The following is a 21,240-nucleotide window of genomic DNA, read 5'->3' as shown; positions in this document are numbered from 1 at the left end:
TCTTCACGTGTGTCAAAGGTTCAGTTTTCCATCGAAAGTATTGTAAGGCAAACTCTCCCGGCCTCTAGATGACGATACAAACTCAATGGGTTGCATCGTCGCCTGTCGTCTATCTAATCTAATCCATTTGTTTTTTATACAGTAATATTATTAAAAAGTGCGGTATACATTTTCCACGGTGTTGTATCGGTTATGAAAGAAAACGCAGTTCATACACAACTTTCAATGGGAGTAGGAATACTAAACACATTCGTTGCAAACATATCTTTTAATAACTTCTATAAGTATTTATTGTTAAGGTAGTTGGTGTTTGCAACGTTTAATATCACGAGAAAGTCGCGGATTGATAGGTTAAAGGTTTTAGAATTTATTGCCTTTGGGAAATTTGATTGGAATTCTTCGGATGGACCGAAAACTAGTTGGAATTTTTCGAAAAAAAACATTTTGTTTCGCGCGTGAGTGATCTCGAAAAAATTTACAAAATCTCGAGCGCTTTTCGGTACACACTACACACGAGAATAGCCAGTCGCTTTCCCGGCACGAGATTTCTTTCTTTCTCAGCGATGAGCCAGAACACTACTTACGGCCTAATGCGAGCGTGGCCAACGTACGGTCCGTCTAACGAATTTATGCGGCCCGCGATTAGTCTTTTAATATTAGCTACTCGAGTCCGAAAAGATCGACGAAAAGTTCTGACGCCTAAAAAAAAGGTCAACACCTCAGTGCGCGTTTAAAGTTAATCCTCCATTACAAATCTCTTAAGTACAGCGTAGAATGTAGATAAAGCACGATAGTGTAAAAAATGTATCTATAATCTCTACGTACAATTTAGTCTCTACGGTGCGACACCGCAACGAGATCTCGCGCCACCTGAAAATCTTCCTAGGGCGGCCTCTGGTTCGGCCCGTGAAAAAAAGTTTTCTTTCCAATTGGGCCCGGGGGCAAAAACTGTCGGTCACCCCCGGCCTAATATATACCTGGCGGGCCAAAATATGGAGATGTTAAAGGAGTCGACTGGCCGCTGCCAGGACATAAATCTGGTTAATTCTCAAAAATTTTTACGGGTATTTTGGCCCAAATATATTAGAGCCATTATCACAACTTACGTTGATTTACTCGTCGAGAGCGTAGCTAAACGAACGAAGGACCTATGGTAAAGCTGCGCTTAGTCCGGAAGAAATATAAAATATACAGAATATTTTATATCGTTTACTTTATTGTATAAGTTTCGAAATTTCTACTCTAGAAACTTTACTGGAAATTCTCGCAGTTTAAATACTCTTCGGTTTCTATCTGGTCGAATGGCTCTTCCGCCGCCATTAATAGAGAACCGCTTCCGATACGACGGATCTCCATTAATGCGAAACTTTCAATGTCTTAGCCACGTTAGGAATAGATTTGTGTCCTCGACTTTTTTGGAAACGTATTTTTACTTTAAAGATTATTTCGTATTTTTGTTCAACGTTTCCGAAAATAAATTCCTGAATGTTTCGGTTCTCGAAAGAGACGGATGGCCGAGTGGGTCGAGGTATCGACCTACCGCCCGGTGACCTGGCAACGAATCCGGACGAATCAAAGACCCTAGGAATTTTTGGTTGGTCTCGGATACGTCAAAACCCGTCTCTTACCACTCGGCCCTCCCATTTTCGGTTTGCCAGGCTCGATATAAAGATTATCTTAGCATCGAAAGGGCGCGGAGTGTTAAAAATTGAAGAAAGTATATTTTTGGCTGGCCGGTGGCTGGTGGATAAAACCGGCCAACACCGGTAGTTGGACGCGACTTTACGCTTGGCCAATTAGCCGATCGAGCGACGTTTTCCAGCTTTCTTTTACGTTAGGCCTAGTAACACCTAAATACGGGCCAGTTTTTCATAAAAAGTTGTCTCGGGAGGCATCCTTCCTCGGCGCGTCGCCTGGCCGTAAACAAACAAAACAAAAAAAGCAATTAATTGAGTACGAACGAATGTTAGTTGTGTAAAAAACGTCTACGATAATAAAAAAAAAGTAAAAACGGGCATTTTTCGTCGTTTATTCGCAGTGACAATGTTTTAATATGCAAATATTAATAGTTTACCGATATCGTAGTCGAACCATTGAAATTGGACGACGTTAATAACTTTTCGGGCATCGATCGTGGAAAATTGAAAAGTCGTCGGTAGGAACGAGAGGGCGAAAGGCTTAGTTTGGGTCGGTGTTTTTAACGCCAGGCGACGGAACCGGCCAAAGGGCGGTACCGTCCGCCTAGACGTTAAGGCCGAACCGAAAACGGTAAAGAAAGAGAAAAGAGTCGGGATTTCGATACTCAAAATTTATTAAAGCGGCAACAAAATGAGTTTTATGGAGAAATATTTTTTTAAAATCTTTAACAAACTCTTAGAGTTAAATCTTTGTCAAACCGACGATTTCTTCCAGACGAAACGTGAGTCGTAAGCGTTTCGGAATAATTCTTATTTTAAGAGTAAAGACTGCGATATTTCCGGCGGAAATTTCTCGTTTCCAAACACACGTCCAAGATTAAGAAAAAGGAGACATTTCGGTGACGACAACCAAGACAATACCGCACTCGACCGAGTACAAAAACGTTCGGCCACCGGAATTAAGCTACCTTCTAACGATATATCGAATGTACATCCAACATCTCGGTTACGTCACGGACACGTAAGAAGCCACGACTCGTCGTTCGACTCGACCCCGCCACGGAACCGTCCGGCGCGCGTCGTAACGTCGACCACTCCTCGGAACAAAATATGGAAAAATGTACCTTGGCGTCGCGTCATAAATAAAAGGCCCTTCTTAAGTAAAATTATATACAAAATTGCAGGAAGGTGCGATAATACAAAAGTGCAATAATAATAATAATATTAAAAATAATAATAATATAAAAACTGGAATCGAGCCATTGTCGTTTAACTGGCGCAAACCGTTTCGTCCGAGAGGCGTCTCCGGTGGCAACACCGGATCGTCCCGACCGCCGGTCGCCCGCGGTCCCTTTCCGTTTTTATATCTCGGTCGGTCGCCGTTGGGAAGGCTCCGGACCGACAAGAATTGCCCTTCTCTTCTTCGCCAGCCGCCATTTCCCGCCAAAGGCCCGAGTTTTGCGCCAAATTAAAATAACGGAGAAAAACGTTATTTCGAGTCTTTTGATTTAGCGATATTCCCGTCGTTCCGTCTGGTCCGTTTAAAGCGGAACTCGACGGTCCGAACCTGGAAATACCTGGTGAGAAAAAAAATCGCAATCCGAACGACCGCCGCCCCGCTTCTCGCAACCGCTGTAATTCTTATTCGGAGGGGGGCGGTCGACCACCAGAGATGGGCGGACCGATGGGAACCGGAACGCGCGTCGAGCGAAAGACTTGACCACACCAACACGACACAGAGGCTATAGGAACTCGATAGAGACGCGTCCCCCACCGACGATGGGGAATCGGCCGACGGAAGAAAACGCCGTCTCCTCCCGCGCCGCGCCGTCGGCGGGACGTCGCCTCGAATTTGGAGGTGGAAAGGCTACGGGTGATCCGCGCGCGACCGTGGCCGAAGAGATCCGGAGGCGCCCGCGTCAGTTCTTGCATCTCCCCTTCCTCTGTCGCCGCTGGAACCGTCGCAGGCGTCTGGCCCAATCGTCCTTCCACTCGATGACGATGCTGCGACCGTCGGCCGACAGACCCGGATGTTCCGAGTGTCTGTCGTCTTTACCTGAAACGGAAACGTCGTTACTCGCTTCGTTCGTCTCGCCCCTCCCCACCCCTTTCCTAACAAATGGCTTCCGTTCCTCCTTTTCGGACCGAAGGAGTGTACCGACCCACCCAACGGGTACACATATTCGAGTGTTTGGGTGTCCGTCGGACGGAGCGGGAGGTAACCGGGATGGAAAACGGAATTAAGGGGACCGGCATTTTCAGAATACCGGGGAACAAAGACGCGTGTCGTTTGTCGTTTTTCGGAGAATGTTAGTCGATTGCCTTAGAATTACCTTTGTTGCCTGATTGAAGCCATTCGCTAGGCGTTATTACACCGTATTTTAAAGTAACAAAACTATTTTGGCATCAACGAGCCTCCGTAGCGCCAGGCAGACCCGGATACGTCTCCGAGCCGTCCCGCTGGTCAGAGATGGGCCGTCTATTAGCTATAGGCTTTTCGTTTTTGCGTATGGCCACGGGAAACTTTACGTTTTCTCCAGTGCGAACGGGGTTAAGGGCGCTATCGACCGGCCCACCCGTTCGTCCGACCTTGACAATAAACTCGAGCATTTTTGTGGAGAATAAAATGCTTTTATTGCTTTTTACGGACGAAACTTTTAAGTAAATAAAAGGGCTAAGGCAAGTTTTTCACTTTTATTTGACCAAGGTGTCGCGATTGGGCGCACCCGCCGAGAGGGAAATTTCGAAGAAACAATTACGTTCTCGATTAGGGTATTTTTCGTAAAAAGACGGCTTTCCGAAAATAAAAAGCACCTACGTAATTACCAAATCCGACACTAAACACGCGCCATATACGATTAAGGCCACCCCCAACTCGACCGGTCTCTGGGCTATCGGTAAAATATTTTAAAATGTCCTTCCAAACATCTGGCACATTTCCTTACTTTTTCAAGATGCGCGTTTACAATTTTCCGGCGGAGGGTGGAACCGCGTGGCCTATTAAGGACACTTTCGTTTCTTCTCCCCCAATTTAGGTCATTAAACGGCGTCGAATCCGCGTCTCGCCCGTATATAACGCGTGGCTAGAAATATTTGTTTAAAAAAGTAAATCCCAGAACTTACCTAAGATGAGGTAGGTGTTTTTGACGCGTAGTTTAGGGCATTTGCAGGCCAAATCGGCCAGACTGACCCAGAGAAACTGCGTTCCTCTCCTGACTTTACTCGGTCCTTGTTTGTACACCTGCATGACGTGAACGGTGAATCTCACCCATTCTCCCAAGGTCTCCCTGGACAAGACGTTGGCCTGCATGGCTGTAAAAGATTTTTATACTTTTAGAAACCGACGATGCGGCGGATTACGCCCGCGCCGGAACACTACGCCTAAAAGGGTTCCGTCGCCATTTTAGAAGCGAAAAACCACGCCAAGAGGGAAGAAGATCGCCCTTCTTCCCTCTTCGCGTAGTTCGCGTCCGAGGAAATCTCAGTAAATCGAGCGAAAGATCGGCAATTCCAGGCCAAACGTCGTCTTTGGCTTATTGGGAAGAGAATACTCGCGGCAAATCTTATAAAAGTGCAAAACATTTGTAAGTCCGAATTTCCTTAATACGCGCTTCTGGAGTACGACATTGGCAAAGGATTTACGTAACGCTCTCCCTGGACTTTTCAAACAGAAAAGTTTCGATGGCTTAAAGACAAGCGACTACTGGCTTTTACCTACGATTTTTGTAGTTAACTCGTCCGTTGCCTAGGAATCCGATGCCACGAAACGTATTCGCTCGCCCACCGGAGGTGATATCGAGAACGGACGTTGACGTCGTCATTGACCAAATGAGGGCACCTCCTTTCTGGAATACGAGTCCGAGGGGCGACTTTTTCCACCAGAGAATCGATGGCGGCTGGCGTTGCCGGGCGACGCTCCGACAGAACGTTTCCCTTCCAATTCCGCCAATCGGCGTAGTTGGGCAAATTTCTGGTTCCGGTGCGGTGACGTCGATGCGAAAGATGTGGGTAAATCGACGAAAAGAGTGGCGGGTTAAATACGAAATTTCGCTAAAGCGATGGGAAAGACTCCCATCCCAGCCTGGCCTTTTACTTCCTTGGTCGACATACTTGGTAAAGTCCGCCATTTCTCGCGTTACGATTATTTCGTTTCTTTCACCCTTCTACGCCAATCGACGCGTCCTTCTCGGCCACTCGGTCGTTCGGATAAAGGAATTTCCCTAATTACGCCATATGCCGGAATTTTTGGGCAAATATTCCCTTTCCGACGTTACCCGGCGACTCCCGGGCTTCCCGTCCTCCGGAAAAAATTTCCTTCGTTTCCGGTCCTCTGGCGTTTATCATTTAATTTTAGGCACAAAATTAGGCTACAATAAGTGATAAATCTGCTTATTACTGGATCCCGGAGAAACGAAGAAAGGCCTTCCGCACCCGGCGGACAAAACGACGACACCGGCAGGGGAGAGCGCGCGGTCGGCAACTTGGGGCCACCCGGACGAAGAAATTTCTTAAGATTTCGGCCCGCAGAAACGATAAAACTTAGCCGGAGACTGGAGAAACGCGGCGTTAATTGGTATCTCCGGCGTAACCCGTTACGTTAAATTAAAACGGAGCCGTACGGAGTACGACTTTATACGAAACGTCGTCTCGATTTATTTCCGGCCAGCGGTGTCTTTCGACCTTTAATTTCTTCCGTAAGATCTACGACGAAATAAAACGAGAGCCAATGCCCGCTTCCGGCAACAGATGGCATTTCCGCCATCCTTCGTTGAATAAACAGTTTAATATCCGAGTAAATTAAAGCCCGTATAACGTAAGAATTTTTACAAAATTTCCACGGAAATGAAAGGGTAAAACGGTTAACTTTCGGGATTCCGTGCCAGTGTTATTGTTTAACTGTTTTCCTACATCGCCACGTATGATGCGCGCGGGTAGGGTACTGTCCGTGCCAGCCGGCGCTTTGTTCACTGGCGTAGCGCGCAATGGCTACTTTGAAATTTTGGCGTTTACTCGACGCTCGCCTAATCGCGCTTTCTATAAGTTCGACCGAAAATATCGTTTAATTCCGGAAATGACGTCGGCCGTACTCGGGAAGCCACGACGAATTATCCGTAGCCTACTTCCGCCGGTAAAGTTATTCCGACACCAGTTTCTTGGCGTTTCTATATTAATTAAGACGTAAACAAAACATTCATCGACTCTCAGGGATGAGGGTTTTGACGTCGGCTGGGTAAAAGTACTATACTGTACCGCGCTGGTAAATGAAAAGGAAACTCGGCTTCTCTTTTCTGCCGGTATTCCTTCCGCTTCCTAGATAATGGTTGGTTAATTGTTCGACCCAATCTCTCGGCCGACTCTTCCGCCTTCTAGTAATGATCTCGGTGAGATGGAGGACCCGTAGGCAACCATCGTTTAGTGTTCGCGCCAAGAGTCTTTAATTTTATTTTTAAAACGATTAATTCGCGCCCTACTAATGTAATTGCTAATTCGAAACACTTAAGACTGGCGGCGGAATTACGGTACAACAAATCCGGCGTAAGCGTAAGTTATCGGGCGTTTCTGATCCGGCCTACTACCCAGGTCGGGGTAGTACAGAACTTAGGAAGAGGGAAGGACCGAGACTAAACCTCCGAAACCGGACGGGGAAGCGTTTCTATGGACGCAATTAGGGAACAGCTTTCGATTTCGGGTGGAAGAAAACGGATGGCCGCAGTCGGCCAATATTCCGAAGATTAGGCGTAGTCGAAAGGGGGTGCGCGACAAAAAAGTATGACGTGGCTTTGGAGACGCGCGCCACTGTTTTATTAATGAGAAAAGTCTGGCCGACAGAGACGATCAATTTAAAGCCACGCGTTACGCTTTGTCTACGAAACCAGATGGATTTCCGACGCCAGGGCGCGGATTAATTAGCGATTTTCTCCACGTAATTCTAAGAAAGTCTGGGGAAATTAACCGCTTTAGACGATAGATGCTTCCGTTCCGGGCCAAAGTTTCCCTTCAAATTGTCCGACCAACGTCACTCTTCCGACAATAGGGTAGTTTCTACTAAAAAAGTATCGGAAAAGCGTCGGAAGTAGAACGGGCCAACAAACGAACTTAAGTAAAAATGAGAAGCGGGGAATAGCCGGGGTGCGAACGGGTGAGGAGGTTGGTCCGCCCTTATTTGCTGGAGGGCGATGGGTTCCGGCGCCACACCCGAATCCAGCGAATTTCGTCACAGAAGGAAAGGCTCCGGGGTAGTCCACCTCGAAACCTCTTTCGTACTAAAGTCGGAGTCGTCCCGTCCTCGAAATTCGCGTTTCTTTCCACCGAAATCGCGCGGATTCTGTCTTTCTTCCCTTAAATTAAAGGGTGACGGCGACGATAGCGGATTTCGCTGGAAGGAACATGGTTAGCCACCTAATTGGCGTTAAAACTATTTTTCGTTTAGCCTGTATTTTATGAAGTTAAAGTGGCATTTAAGTTAAATGAACTGATTTATTTAAAATAATTAATGACAGTTAATTCATTTGTATGACTGTTTGTGTGCATTTCTTAATCTAATATTTAAAAAATAAGATAATCTTTTTCAATTATTTATATAGGGCATGTAAGTGTATAAAATGTTCAATGCTTGCAAACTATGAGGTCTTCTTTTGAGTGCCATGTATGTAATCATAATTCATACATATTTTATAATGTTTGTCTAGTCACGTAATATAATTGTTTAATAAAAATTTTTATTAAACAAGTTGGATACCTCACTTGTTAAGAATGTACTATGCCATTCATTGAAGCAATTACCATACCACCAATGTCTAGGATGTCACACCAGCGAGGCCACGTAAGCTGTGTGCATTGCATTTGTGGTAGTGTCAGTCTTTATCAGAAATGTAGTATGGAAATGAGTAAAGCAGCGAGTTATTATGCACTTACTTATGAAAGTGTTGGTGTTTGGAAATCTCACCAAAGAATGGTTGAGATAATTTCGTGTGCACGAATGGAGTAAATGGGTTTGTGAATGATGATGCTTGGTCCAGTCAACCACACTATAGATGTGACTATAGATGATATTGGTCAGCATGTACAGTACTGTACATGGAATGATCTGTAAAATCAGTACATCACTATAAGAGAGATTGCATTAAAGCTGAATATCAGTTATAGCTCTGATCACATAGTTATCAATAGTTATGGATTAAAGGGCCGTTTTGGCGCTCACCGGCATAAAGGGTCAAACGTGGACAAAACCAAAGCCAGCCTCAAAAAGAGGAGGCAAAATTAGTTTCGAGTCGGTCGAACTCACGCGGAAGAAACGGGTAGGAGAAACTTCCGTCCCACCGCCGTCTCCGGAATCGGAAACGATCGGGTGGGGAAATGGGGAGGGTCCGAACCCGGGCGGCCGAGGGATAAGTCCGCGATAGGGTTGGAAGGAAGATTTATAAAGTGTCGGCAACCTTTTCCTCTTTCCGGCCCCGTGGGAGGAATCCGGTAACGAGTCGGGCCGGATATCCGGAGAATTTCGTGATTTACGGACTTTACGTAATAAATTACACGTCGGAAGGTTGCCCGTTTCCGTGGCAGGGCGCGCGTGGAAAGTCGAGATATCCCGGGCTTCACGGACCGATTCTCCCGCTTCTCCCGAAACGTAAATTAAACTAAGTTATTGGACTCGTTGGGGCAGCACCCGGGGGCTAATGAAGCGCGGCGCCTGGTGCCTGGGTCGTAGGGGCGGACCCGGGGCCACGCTCGAACCGGGAATCCTTCGCTTCCCTTTTAAACCCTCCGACGGGAGCCTTAGTTTTCCATTTCGGTTGGATGATCGGAAGGAAAGATTCCTCCTCGGTTAACCGGGATACAATTGTAATCCGGTCTTAATCGGCAAGCGTAGACGAAACTTTCTTAAACTGATGCTAAACTCGTTTATCCGGGTTTAATAATTGAAACCCGCGGTATTTAACCGCAGTTATCGGTTGGCTTATTCGCGCCCGATCAACGACCTGGCCGGGTGGCTTCTTCGTCAGTTTAATTTAAAATGTAAACGAAAGATGGTCTCGGAGAAATAAGAGCCGCTGCATCCCGAAATAGCGGAAGGTCTGATCGGTTAAACGGGAGCCTCGAAATATTCTACTGGTCCCGAATATGCGCCAGAAAAATCGGTGGCATTATACGAGGTTGGGAAATTTCGACGTGAAAGTAAATCGAGGCGAGTGGCAAACGGAAAGCAAACAAGTTCTTCCTTTTAATTTCGCTTCGATTGGTCCTTCCCTTATAACATCGTTTGATGGTGTAGAGAGGATGGTGGAGGAAGGCAAGAGCGGACACGTGTTTATTGTAAAAACAAGGCGCTACCGTCTGGCCATAAATCCCTCAATTACTCTCCTCTCGAAGTAGGGGCTGGAAGAGGCCGAGCCACTTCCCCTCGACGCGTTTATCCGTGCCATCCGGTTGTCCCGCCATCGTCAAAGGAAGCCATCCGCCCGTAAGTGACGACGGAAGTAGCCTCCTTTGGCTAAAACGGGAGCGCCGATTGGCGACGGAGAATCCCGGAAGCGGAAGACCCTTCTCTCCCCGGTTCCGGCCCTCCCACTTAACTGCAATTCCAACAACCTTATCGAGTCGTTCGGGAACGCCAGCCTACTCGGTGGCGGGCACCGTTCTTACCAAATAGGATCAATTAGGGTAGAAGGAGACGAGACGCTTCCGCGCACCATCCCAGCCCGATGCGCCCGGACACGGAAATCGAGTGGGATGGGGCGAAACCAGAGCGGAAAGAGTAAAGAGCTCGGGACTCACCGTAATCCCTCTTGCAGTATTTGTTCAGGTTGACTCTCTTCTTCGATACCTTGCAGCCGGCGCACCTGTCTGACGAAGAAAAACGGAGGCGTTAGACCAAAGTCCCCCGGGTGGAGGTGGATGAGATAAAGGTTACCTTGAGAGGAGACGGAGTGCTTGGGCGCGTCGATCCGCGGGATCTCTGCAAAATACGGAAGATTAAATGGGAGAATGTATAAAGGGCGCGGCGGATAAAGGCGAGAGGTGGAATCCGTCACTGGCCGGATACTTACTAATGCAAGGAGCGATGGGAGATCGACTCTGCTGGTAGCCCTTGGCGCAGCGATTGCAGGTGACGCCGGTCACTCCGTCCTTGCAAGGACACTGGCCGGTGGTCTGGTTGCAGGTCCTGCCCGAAGCGCCTACGGGGTGACAGTCGCAGGCTGAAAGAAACACCGGACCGAGGTTACTTCCGGTAACGGACCTTTTCCGAACTAAAGAGCCCGCTAAGGTAACGAGAAATGGCCAGCAGATATAACAGACGAATGGAGGATTCGCGCCGTCCTCCTCCCTGAGTCACACCTTAGGCGAGAAATTTCCCAGTCCTAACGACTTTTCCAGCTTTCTTCGAAAATCGAATTGTAAAAGCGCGTAAAGTCGCGGAAGTAATGTAATGTCCGGGGTCGGAAAACGGAAATTCAGTTTACGAGTGGGATCTGGACACGTCCTCTTACGAGAAACAGAAATTCGAATTCCGAGACCCACGACCGAGGAAAACTCCAACATTTTTAAACTGGATTTTCCGCTCCTGGAAACGAAGAATTCTGTTTTCTGTTTCCGGAGTAGTTTTCAGTCACACTTATTGGATAATAAGGCCTGGGCTTCAGAAATACTTTTTTCTGCCACCCTCCGTTTGGACAGAAGACGGAAGGAGAAGGACTCTCGGCCCGTAAGCCATCCACGGACGGACGCCGGAAGGTCGAGAGTTCCGGCGGTCCTTAATATCCCATTGTTTATGTCCTCCAAGAGCCACCAAGGGGGCGGAGGCGTCTGGACAAACACTCCACATCACCGTCGTCGGCCAGCAATAACACGGACCGATGTCGAGTGCTTTTTTTATTTCCGTCTGGTGGGCGGGGGAGGCAGCGAGGTCCGCGCAGAGAATCGGCTTACCCGGGTTTGACCCTGGACCGACGCTTTTGTCCCCGGCGGTGGAATCGGAAGGTGGACGAGCGGCTACTTTGGAGGGGCGATTCCTGGCAAATCCGTAGAATAACGTTGGGCTAAATCGGGTGGAAGGACTCGATCGGGCCATTCGACCCGGCCGTTTAAGTCCCAGTCACACCTGCCATATTTCGAAACTATCGCCTGGCGTGTTTCGTACCCAGGTCGGGGGTGGCGTCGATGCGAATAGCGGGGAGTGGCGCGTCTCCCGGATATCGAGAAAGGAGTAAAGAGGCGGACAGACACTTTACCGGTTTGAAAATTCTCCGTCTTCGGACGGAACCAAAATCGGGACGACGACCCGGGTTTACCTCCGTATATGGTGGCCAAGGGGCGATATATACGGGTCCAATCTGGAAAAACTGGCGTCCCTTACCGGAGTAAAAGGAAAGGATCCGACTATCCGGACGATCGAAAGAGGCAAAGGTCCAACGACTGGGGGCAGAGGCAAACGAGTAGTCTCCTAGCGACGTACTGGACACCGAGCGGCCTTCCGTCTATAAACGGCCTTCTACCAAATCGCCATTCGTCGGCCTCCCCTTCTCGTCTTTTTATCCAACTGGAGAAGGCGCGTAAAGCATTTTTCCATGGCCCCAAATAGAAATTCCCCCAATTCGGACCGGGCCGTGACCTTTAGTATTAGATACACAATGACTGGGCGAGGTGGCGAATTAATTAGTATCCGTTTAACCCAGCCCGGGGAGAGACAGTGGGTTGTGTGCCGAAGGATTAGAGACGGAGACGGCGCTCACCTCTGCAGGCCTTCCGATGGGTGACGGGCTTGGTGGCGTCCCTGTAGTATCCCTCCTTGCAGTAGTGGCAGTGCCGTCCGGCGGTGTTGTGTCGACACTTGAGGCAGACTCCTCCGCTCTTCCTGCCCGACAGTTTGTACAATTCCATGTTGAAGCGGCATCTTCTGGCGTGCAGATTGCAGTTGCAGGCTGCGGACGAAAGAAAAAAGTTTTGGTTTGGCCCGGTCGGTGGCCGGCGCGGAGGGTGAACGGACGACGGAAAGGGGGAGGCGTCGGCGGTTAACGCTCTCTTCTCGGCCTCTTATGGGTGGGAGGGAGCGAGGCCGGGCCGTCGGATTTAGGGCGGGATCCGGCCCAGGCCAAACTTTCGACAAAGTGGGCGTTGGACGGAAAAATCGATGATCCGGCCACGGCCTTTCTTAAACATAGGTTTAACAAAGGAATCGGAAAAAGGGATGCGTTAGCGAATTGGAAGGGCGACGTAGGAAAACTTAATTGCCCCGGGCGGTCGAATATAGCCGCGGCCGTAAAGGAACTCGAGTTACGAACCCGATAAGGCGGCGCGTAACCGGCGTAACGGCTGTGGGCGATAAGGGAGAGGCGAAACGACGGGACACGGACAACCGGTCCGCGGAACGAGGGCAAAATCCCAGTAAGTTGGTTACTTGTAGGTAAATTTATCGACGGGTCTGTCGACAAGTGGCGTAAAATAAAATGCAATTCGGTTTCCTTCCGTTATATTAATTAATAACGTGGAGGACAAAGAGCCACCAAACGGGAGACGAGAAAGGACGGACCGGCCAATTAGTCTTCGAGCGGGGCGTGGTCGATAAAAAGGGACGTAATTTAAATGCGTGGAACGAAAGAGGAGCACCAATCCCGGGAATAAAGACAGCGGCGCCGATAGAGAAAGGTCCGTCCTTAACCCAGAATAATTACACCGGAAGCCAGTGGAAAACACAAATTTCAAACAGCGTTTAGCGTGGTTTTTATTCCTGGTGTTAAGCGGAGACGGGATTACATCGTTTTGGATTCTTTCTCGTTAACTCTTTCCCTAGTGACGCCGCCGTTGTAGTACGGGCAAATGAACCATTAACACGGTTCGGGTTCCTCCCGTAAACCGGAAATCGACCCTCGGTGGTCACCGGAAGAAACGAAAGAAAACAAACGGCCGAAAGAGGTGTCGATTTCCGCCTTTTCCGGAAATTGGCGGACCGCCACTTTTCGTCGGAAGCGCGCTTCCGGAGAAAGAGACGGGGTTCCGACCGGAGTTTAGAAGAAAGGAAACGAGAACCGGCAATTCCGCCGAAATCCGATACGGAATAATTATCCCGGACTATCTTTTTGCCCGAGCCATCCTTCCGACCGGGGCCAAACTTCCCGGTCGATAGGACAATTCGAGTCGACCGCGTCCACGCTCCTTTTCCTTACTCGACGTCGGTCTTCCCCGCCAGAGTCTAAAGCGGAAAAAAACCCGGAAATTGTGGGCGCGGGAACCCATTTGAGGGGAAAAGGGTCTGGGAACCGGTCTTTCCGGGAGTAAATTCGGATTTTCGAATTTCACCCGTAGGAACGAAGAGAAGAAACGCGCCGAGAAAACCTTAACCCGCGTCGCCCCTTTATTTCCGTCTTCGTGTTTCGTTAATCGAACGACAGATGGCGCGTTTCCGTTTCCGCTGGAAAACAACGCGCGATATTGTTGGCGTCGAAGGACGACTTTTTTTGTCGTTGGTTCGGCGTAACGGTAAACCACCCTCCGCGTAACTCGGGCGGCGAGGTGGCCGGGGAGGGTGGCCCGATCCCAATACCTGTCGGCCGTTCTCCCGGCATTACACGATCCCCCTATAACGCTGTTGGTTTTTCCGTTTTATACGAATTCCGCGTTGTACGAGTCACTTAGATTTTACAAATACGTGTGCCGGGCTGCGAACGGCTGGCGTATTTGTAAAATCTAAGTGATTCGTACGACACGGAATTCGTATAAAACGGAAAAATCAACAGCGTTATAGGGGGGTCGACTCGTACTTCCTCTCCCTTCTCCCTCCGCTTCTTCCTTCTCGGTGTCACGCGGAATTTTCTCCACCCTCGATTGTTATTCGGAATACGAAAGGGACGACGTGGCCACCGACGAAAGGCGGAAGAGGTGATACACTAGCGTGCAAATTGCCTAACCCGAGCGTGTAGGCAATTTGCGCGCTACGTCTTTTCCACACCCCGTCTCTAATCGAATCTTTGCACCGGGGCGGCGTTTAAGACGCCAGCCGCCGACCTAACCGACAACGGTCGAGAATGGCCATAAACTGCGGATAGAGGACGAGGCCCTACAGAAGTTTGGTTATTTGTTAATAACGCACTCGTGGCATTTATAGATACGTGGCCCGCGCCAACGGGACGCTTTCGACGACAAAAGCGCGGCCTGGCTCGACCGGGCGGGGGCATTTCAGATTCTCTTATTCCACTTTGGCAGTTTTTGCCGTTTACGTGGTAAAACTCGGACACCCTGCGGCCGAAAACGTACGTCGTCGTCCGCCCTTCGCGCCAGTCGCAGTCTTTAAAATCGTTTTCGGTTTTGTTAAATAAAGGAAATATCAATAAAGGCGGCTTTCTGGGCGGGCCCATCCGCGCCGAAAGGGAGAAATTCGCCGTTAATTCGAGTCCGGCTGTTTTCTTTTATCAATAGTAACGACGAGGCGACATTCGGGCCGTCGGCCTAGGGGACGCCTTCCGGAAGGTCCCTATTTAGGCGTTAAAGAGGCGAAGAAAACCCGGACAACTGCGCGTGGCCCGGGATGGCTGGGCCGGGACGGTCCGAGAGATAGAGAAAGGGCGGGGTTTGGGAAGAGAAGAAATTTAATTCCGGGGAATTAAGGCGAAGAGAAGAAGGAATCGACCGGCCGAAAATCCTTTTATTATTCTCTCGGGTTACCCGCTTGGCCCCGGGTGGCCGGCCCGCCGACCACCGGCCCGTCGCCAGCGCCACCTTTTCCGGCCGGTGGAGGACGCAGCCGGCGGAGAATTAAGAGTGATGCGGAGCGTAAATCGAGGTGTCGCGCGCGCCTCGGGGGATCGCCTCTCCCGTCGACATCCGTCTTCATTTCACGCGTTCTCGACCACTCTCGGGACGCTCCTAAATTCTCGGCCGCCCTCTCCCGTCGCGTGCCAGACGCGGTTACTTCCGCTCGGCCGCTCCTCCCTCACGCTCCGCCGACGCGTTTATCGTCCGACGGCCGACGACCCGGGCCGGTTGCCGCCTGACCGTTCTCTCCCCGCCGCAACCCTTTCCGGGACGGAAGAAAAAGGAAGCGCCTCCCCGCGGCCCCTCGTCTCTTCGCTTCGGGATAGAAGGTCGAGGGCAATGGCGTATCTTTGCGCGCGAGGAGGAAAGAACCCCGAAGCGGAGGCACGGGTGTCGATTTTCAGTTAGGCCAGACCTAAAGCGGCGAAAACTGAGTGTACGGAACTTCCTAATTTCCTACAATTATGGCAAAATTAACGGCGGGTGCGGAAGCGTCTGTTTTTTTTGAGAATCCGTCGTCTCACCAACGGCCATCCTGGGCACGGCGGACCAACGGAGTAGCGAAGTGACCGAAAACCACCGAACACTAATAGTCGGTGGCGCGAAGTCGACGTTTTAAACGCTTAAATAGGGGCGAGTTCCCCGCCAGACCTACCGGGCGACACCCTTCCTTAGAAGATCGCTGTCCCGTCAATCCACTCCGAACCAAACGCGTATAAAGCTTAGAAGTTCGACAATGGACGTACGGACAATTATAAATCCCGACTAACGGTTTAAAGACACCGGGTTGCCAGCGACTAATTTCCTGGTAAAAACGCCGACGCTTAATTAAGGACCGTAAAACGTACGACCAATGCAAAATCACAAAGAATTTACAATTCGGTTTGTCGGCTCGTCCCCGGACCCGGACCCGTCGATGGCTTCTTTCTCGGCGTTACGTTCCCGTGACACCGGCTTCTACTTTAAGAATTAAACGGGGCACGAGGACAGACGTTTGTATCCGCGGAGATCGAGAATCGTTCCGTGACGCCAGACGTAAAGCGCGGAAAGGCGTAGTCTCTCTTCGTACAATGAGGATGACCATCGAACGGGTAACGCGTTCGATCGTAACGGGAGGATGGACCACGCTTTCTCCGACAATTTCTGAAAGAGACGCCACGTTTTCGCTTTGGCGTTCCCATTAAAAACCGTCTTTTCCCCGGCAACTGGTGTTCGAACCCCGTTCTTCCGGCGGAAACGCCAGAGCCCAGCCACGCTCGACCGTCGACTGACGGACGGAGGAAGTAGACGTCGGGGCGAAACTGTCGATCCGTTGCCGGGTGGGCCGCGCCGAGGGAGGATTACCAATCCTGGAGGGGGACGACGGAGAATAGTCTCTTTCCGCTCGGGTCTTCGACGGAGATTACGCGGACTTAATGACGTTTTCTTCCCCCGGGAAGCCGGGCGCGCGGCCTCCCGTTAGTCAGCCGGTTCCCGGGATCACGGGGGATCGGGGAGCTTAATTAGTCGGCGCGGGTTAGCGGTCGGATAAACCGTTCCCGTCGGTTTCCGCCCATCCACGCTCCGTCCGAACCCGCCTTGGTCGGTCCCTTAATCCGGGACGACCTCCGACATTTCCGCGGGAGCGTCGGACGCCGCCAGCGTTTGGAGCGCGAGACGAAAGTCTTCTTTCGTCGCCAAGCAATATTCTGACCGACAAAGCCGTCGAAGAGGCAACGGAAGTTGCGGTTTGGCCGGATTCTCCGCGGTTTATTCGTCGTTAGCCTCCACCTAACCCGGGAATGGCTCAGTTCGTACCTTTGTCCGGGTCCGGGCGGTCGACCGGATACTCGGGAGTCCGGCAAAGACGCGTATTCCGGTTAACCGGGGTCGCTAGACCAGAGGGAAGACGTTTTGATGGATGTCGGGTAATAACGGTGGCGGGATGCTTCCCCGGAGACTCCCCGTTACCTGGGTTACCGACCGTTCCATTCGACCGGGTAAATGCCCCCTAATATCGGGCCGGGCGCGATGGAGTCGACACGATTCTTCCCGACAATACGTCCGGCCGCATTTGTCGCGCGTCGTTTGCCGCGGTGGCGTCCGCCCCTCTCCTTTAATTAAGCGCCGGCACGCGCCTTTCTACGCTTCCCGTTAACGACGGAATCCGCAAGAATTTCCTCCCGGCGGTAACGCCGACGGTCCGTAGTCCGAATGGTTACGGGCCGGGAGGAGTTTTTGGGGGTGGAATTCGAGTCGAGAAATAATGGAGGTTAAACGGGCAAATTAGAGCGAGAAGGAAGGCAATTCCCGAGGAAGAATGCCAGGAGCCGGGGCCGTGTTTACTCCCCGCGGAGCCTGGGAAAGCCGGGTCGATTTCCAGTCGCACGTAACGATCCCCCGACCGGCCGGGGAGACGCATTGAATACGGGCAATTGCATTAGCCGCTGCACTTGCGCGCCGGCTTGTTTACTCGCCGTTCCCATGACATCGACAAATATCGTTAGAAGGTCTCTAAGGCCCGGTTCCGTCCTGGATTTACTTTAATGCTCCCTCCGACTCGCTCGTTTTTTAACGAGCCTCCTTAAACCCCGACTGGCAATTACTCCTCCTCCTCCGCCACCCCGTTTTAGGGCGGTTCGTCCGGGGACAAAACGGCACCCGTCTCGCTCCGACCAAACTTTCGTCAGAAAGTCGGAATGGCAAATCTACCGGAAATCCTTTCGGACCGATTCCGGTTCCGGTCGGAAGAAGGAGGAACGTGAGCGCGAGAGTCTCGGCCGCCGATACATCCAGACGGAGGGTAACCGGCTTTTGAACCTGGCAGGCTCCTTCTAAATCGCGGTAGTCCCTTCCAGCCGATTTTCCGACTTTTCGCTTTATAAGGCGGCGATAGCGACTGGCGACGAGATATAGTGGGCTACTTAAACCAGGAAAGCGGCGGTGACAAAACTCTTTGGAAATTGGTTATTTGAAAGGAAAAAGTTTCGAAAAGAGATTAGCCACAACTCTCTAAAGAATTGCCAAGACCCCGTCTCTCGTTACAGGTTACTCGACTGTCGTTAAGAACGTCGCGCAAAAGCCAAATTCCGGCCTTTTCACCTATTTTCATTCGATATTCTATCTTTATATTTCGGAATCTCTCTTCGTCTTCTCCATCTTTGTTCGTATTTAGTAACAGGCACCAATTCCACATTTAGTTTTCTCCCTATTCGTGGTGTTATATCCTTCGGGCTTGGTTACGAAAAGGAACCAATCTGTTGTCGTCGCGCCGATAAAGCGGCACTTTTCCGTGCAAAGAGCGACGACCGAAAACTGGCCGCGTTAAGTTTTTCCCGCCAGGCCAGGTGGCTTCCGGCCGCAGTCCGGGAAAGGTTTTCCACTCGATGGGTTTCGTTCTGTCGAGAAAAATATTTTTTCCGCAAATCCCGCCTTTTGCCTCGTCTCCTTACGTAAACGTCGGAGTACAAAAGGGAGAATTAAATCCCCATTCGCTCTCCCGTCGGGTAGTCGACCACCCGCCATCCCCGGAAGAAAATCCGCTCCTCTTCCGGGACGACGTTTGGCCCGGGATAAAAATTTCGCCGGAAACAAATCTCTGTCAAACCGTAAAGAACGTCGACCTTTAACCTCCGGCCACCCCCAGCCAGCCTCTCCCGGCGCGCGGTTTAATTAGTCCGGAGCCGGGCCGCGGCCTTAATAGAAAAATAGGGAGGGACGGAGGCGGCCTTTTATTAAAATCGGGGACTTATTAACCCGGTTAATCCGGAGGCCATCCGCGCCCACCTGGTCGCTCTTCCCGGCGGAGCGTGGGAGTCGCGCGGCAACCGGAAAGAGTCGACCTCCGACCCGGTTCGGGTCGGCGTTCGAACGCGCGGAAGAGGGAATTAAAGCCGACAAGGGTGTCGGAGCGTCCGACGGGGGGTCGACGCGGGTGGCCTCTCCGTTTACCGTCGTAATTCCGTTTATTACCGTTGGGCCCGTCGTTGGGCCCGGTGGGGGTCCGACTCGAACGGCCGAGGAAGGGAATCGGGTCCTTTCGCCCCACCGACGGCGGTTGGTATAAAAGGACCGCGTAGATTCGGCGTTAGGACGCGTTTCCATTTAACTTCCGGCAATTCCAAATTCGAAAGCGAGGGGCCGTTTGGCCGTCCGACACTCGAGCTGGCGAGGAATTAACGCCGACGCTATTTGCCACGGGAAGACTGGAAAATCGTCGGAGGCGCGGAAGGCGTTGATTGGTGGCGCCTTCGTAACTTTAAAGCGATTTCACGCGTCGGATCGACCGTCTCCGCCCGCCGGCCACGCGGTGCGACGCCTCCTTCCTTCTTCTCCTTAATTTAAATACGTGCTTTTGGTAAATTTTGTGTTTTTATGGCGCGAGTGGCGGAGAATTAAACTCCGGGTCTCTTACGGAACTAGTTTTACGGTCGTTCGTTACGTCCCCGGCTAGTCTTTTGGCGGAACGATTGGCTGGGAATGCGAAGCCTTTCGTTCTTAAGTATTGGGGTCGATCTTCGATTATAAACAATAGAATACTGCGATAATTATAGTACCGTAAACATCGATTTCTCTAGCGTACCGTTAGGGAGAATTTTCTCCTTTAAAGGTCAGAAATTCCTGCCCAAAGACCGAAATAAAGCGATGGAAAATGTGGAAAACCCCGCCTGGCCGGCCGGTCCACCCAGCGCCAACCCGCCACCCACTCGGCCGCCGGTGGACCTACCGCGGCTCGGCCCCGAGAACGTCGAATATCCAACCTCCCATTATTACGGGATGAGGCCAGAGTCGACGGGAATCGTCGCCAGTCCCGTCGTCGAACGCTTGTTATTTGTTAATTCGACGAAAGACATTTTCCCCGATAAGTTTGGCCCGCGAATTGGAGTCTTCCTCCCCCGTTCCGCGGCCATTGCCGGGGCGGATTTGCCGCACGGGCCAAACCGGCTTGGTCTTACGCCGTACGCGCGCCATTATTCGATAGAAGGGAAGGGCCCGTTATACGTTATAGTTTAGAACCGCCACGCCCGCTAAGTCTAGCCCCGTTGGTAGACGCAAAAAGAGTCGAAACTGAGAATGTCGACCGACAGACGAAACGCTCCGAATAATGTAAATATATTATTATTCCCTTTTCTCTACATACGTATATTGGTAATGGACGTAACGGAAAAATCATTAATCGCGTTAATTTTCGGGCTTTTTCCATTAATTTAATACGTCGTAAGACGATTAGAAAATCATAATATAAAATAGTACGGCGTTTAGAAGATTATAAATTTATTGGCCCGAATAATCGCGCTTGGATATCGGACGACCGTATGGATGGAAGAATTTTTGCCAATCGCCGCCCTATTATTCGCAGTCGTTTTACTTTTAGGTATATTTCGACTCCCCGGCCATCTACGGCGTAACATATAAATGATTTCACCTACCAGCCGTCGATCATTTTCGAACGAATATCGAAATAAAGTATACTTTTTTTCCTTACCACCTCCATATCTTTTTACTCCGATAATCGTCCGGAAAAACTATCAATTAGCGTAGAAGTAGTTAAAGGTTCTATAACAATACCAACATTTTTAATATAGAAAGAGAGGTAAGGAAAATTAGAAAATTCCATAAACGTAGGGAAATTCGCCTATAATGCTATCCCGCTTCTAGCGGAAAGGAATTCATCCGTTACAAAAGTCTATTTTTGCAGAAGATCGAGATGGAAAGTCTGCGGTCATTTGCGGCCCAGCCCCGCGCCACCATATCGTATTACGGATTTGGCCGAACCCGTAACTTCCGAACGCCGGTAGTCGGTAGGAGGCTGGGGCCCTTCCCACCGGCCGGTGGCTGGGAATTTTCTTGGTCCGAACGGACCCACCCGGCGTAGAAA

General features: G+C 50.5%; 1 protein-coding gene across 1 annotated transcript in view; it reads right to left on the bottom strand.

Annotated features, from left to right (window-relative positions):
• Nucleotides 1-2,259: 2,259 nt before the first annotated feature.
• Nucleotides 2,260-21,240, bottom strand: part of LOC111638173 (netrin-1-like) — a 29,433-nt gene continuing 10,452 nt past the window's right edge. The window contains exons 2-7 of the mRNA XM_023383838.1: nucleotides 12,368-12,556; nucleotides 10,685-10,834; nucleotides 10,549-10,593; nucleotides 10,413-10,481; nucleotides 4,761-4,949; nucleotides 2,260-3,693 (exon numbers count right to left, since the gene is read on the bottom strand). Coding sequence (XP_023239606.1) covers nucleotides 3,557-3,693; nucleotides 4,761-4,949; nucleotides 10,413-10,481; nucleotides 10,549-10,593; nucleotides 10,685-10,834; nucleotides 12,368-12,556 — 779 coding nt within the window. The 3' untranslated portion in view covers nucleotides 2,260-3,556. The remainder of the gene's footprint in view (nucleotides 3,694-4,760; nucleotides 4,950-10,412; nucleotides 10,482-10,548; nucleotides 10,594-10,684; nucleotides 10,835-12,367; nucleotides 12,557-21,240) is intronic.

The sequence above is a fragment of the Centruroides sculpturatus genome, unplaced genomic scaffold (genome assembly GCF_000671375.1).
Source record: "Centruroides sculpturatus isolate CEXI.00-Female unplaced genomic scaffold, Cexi_2.0 scaffold1178, whole genome shotgun sequence".
NCBI lineage: Eukaryota > Metazoa > Arthropoda > Arachnida > Scorpiones > Buthidae > Centruroides > Centruroides sculpturatus.
Note: the sequence above shows the minus strand (reverse complement) of the source record. Positions and strands in the feature narration are given on the sequence as shown.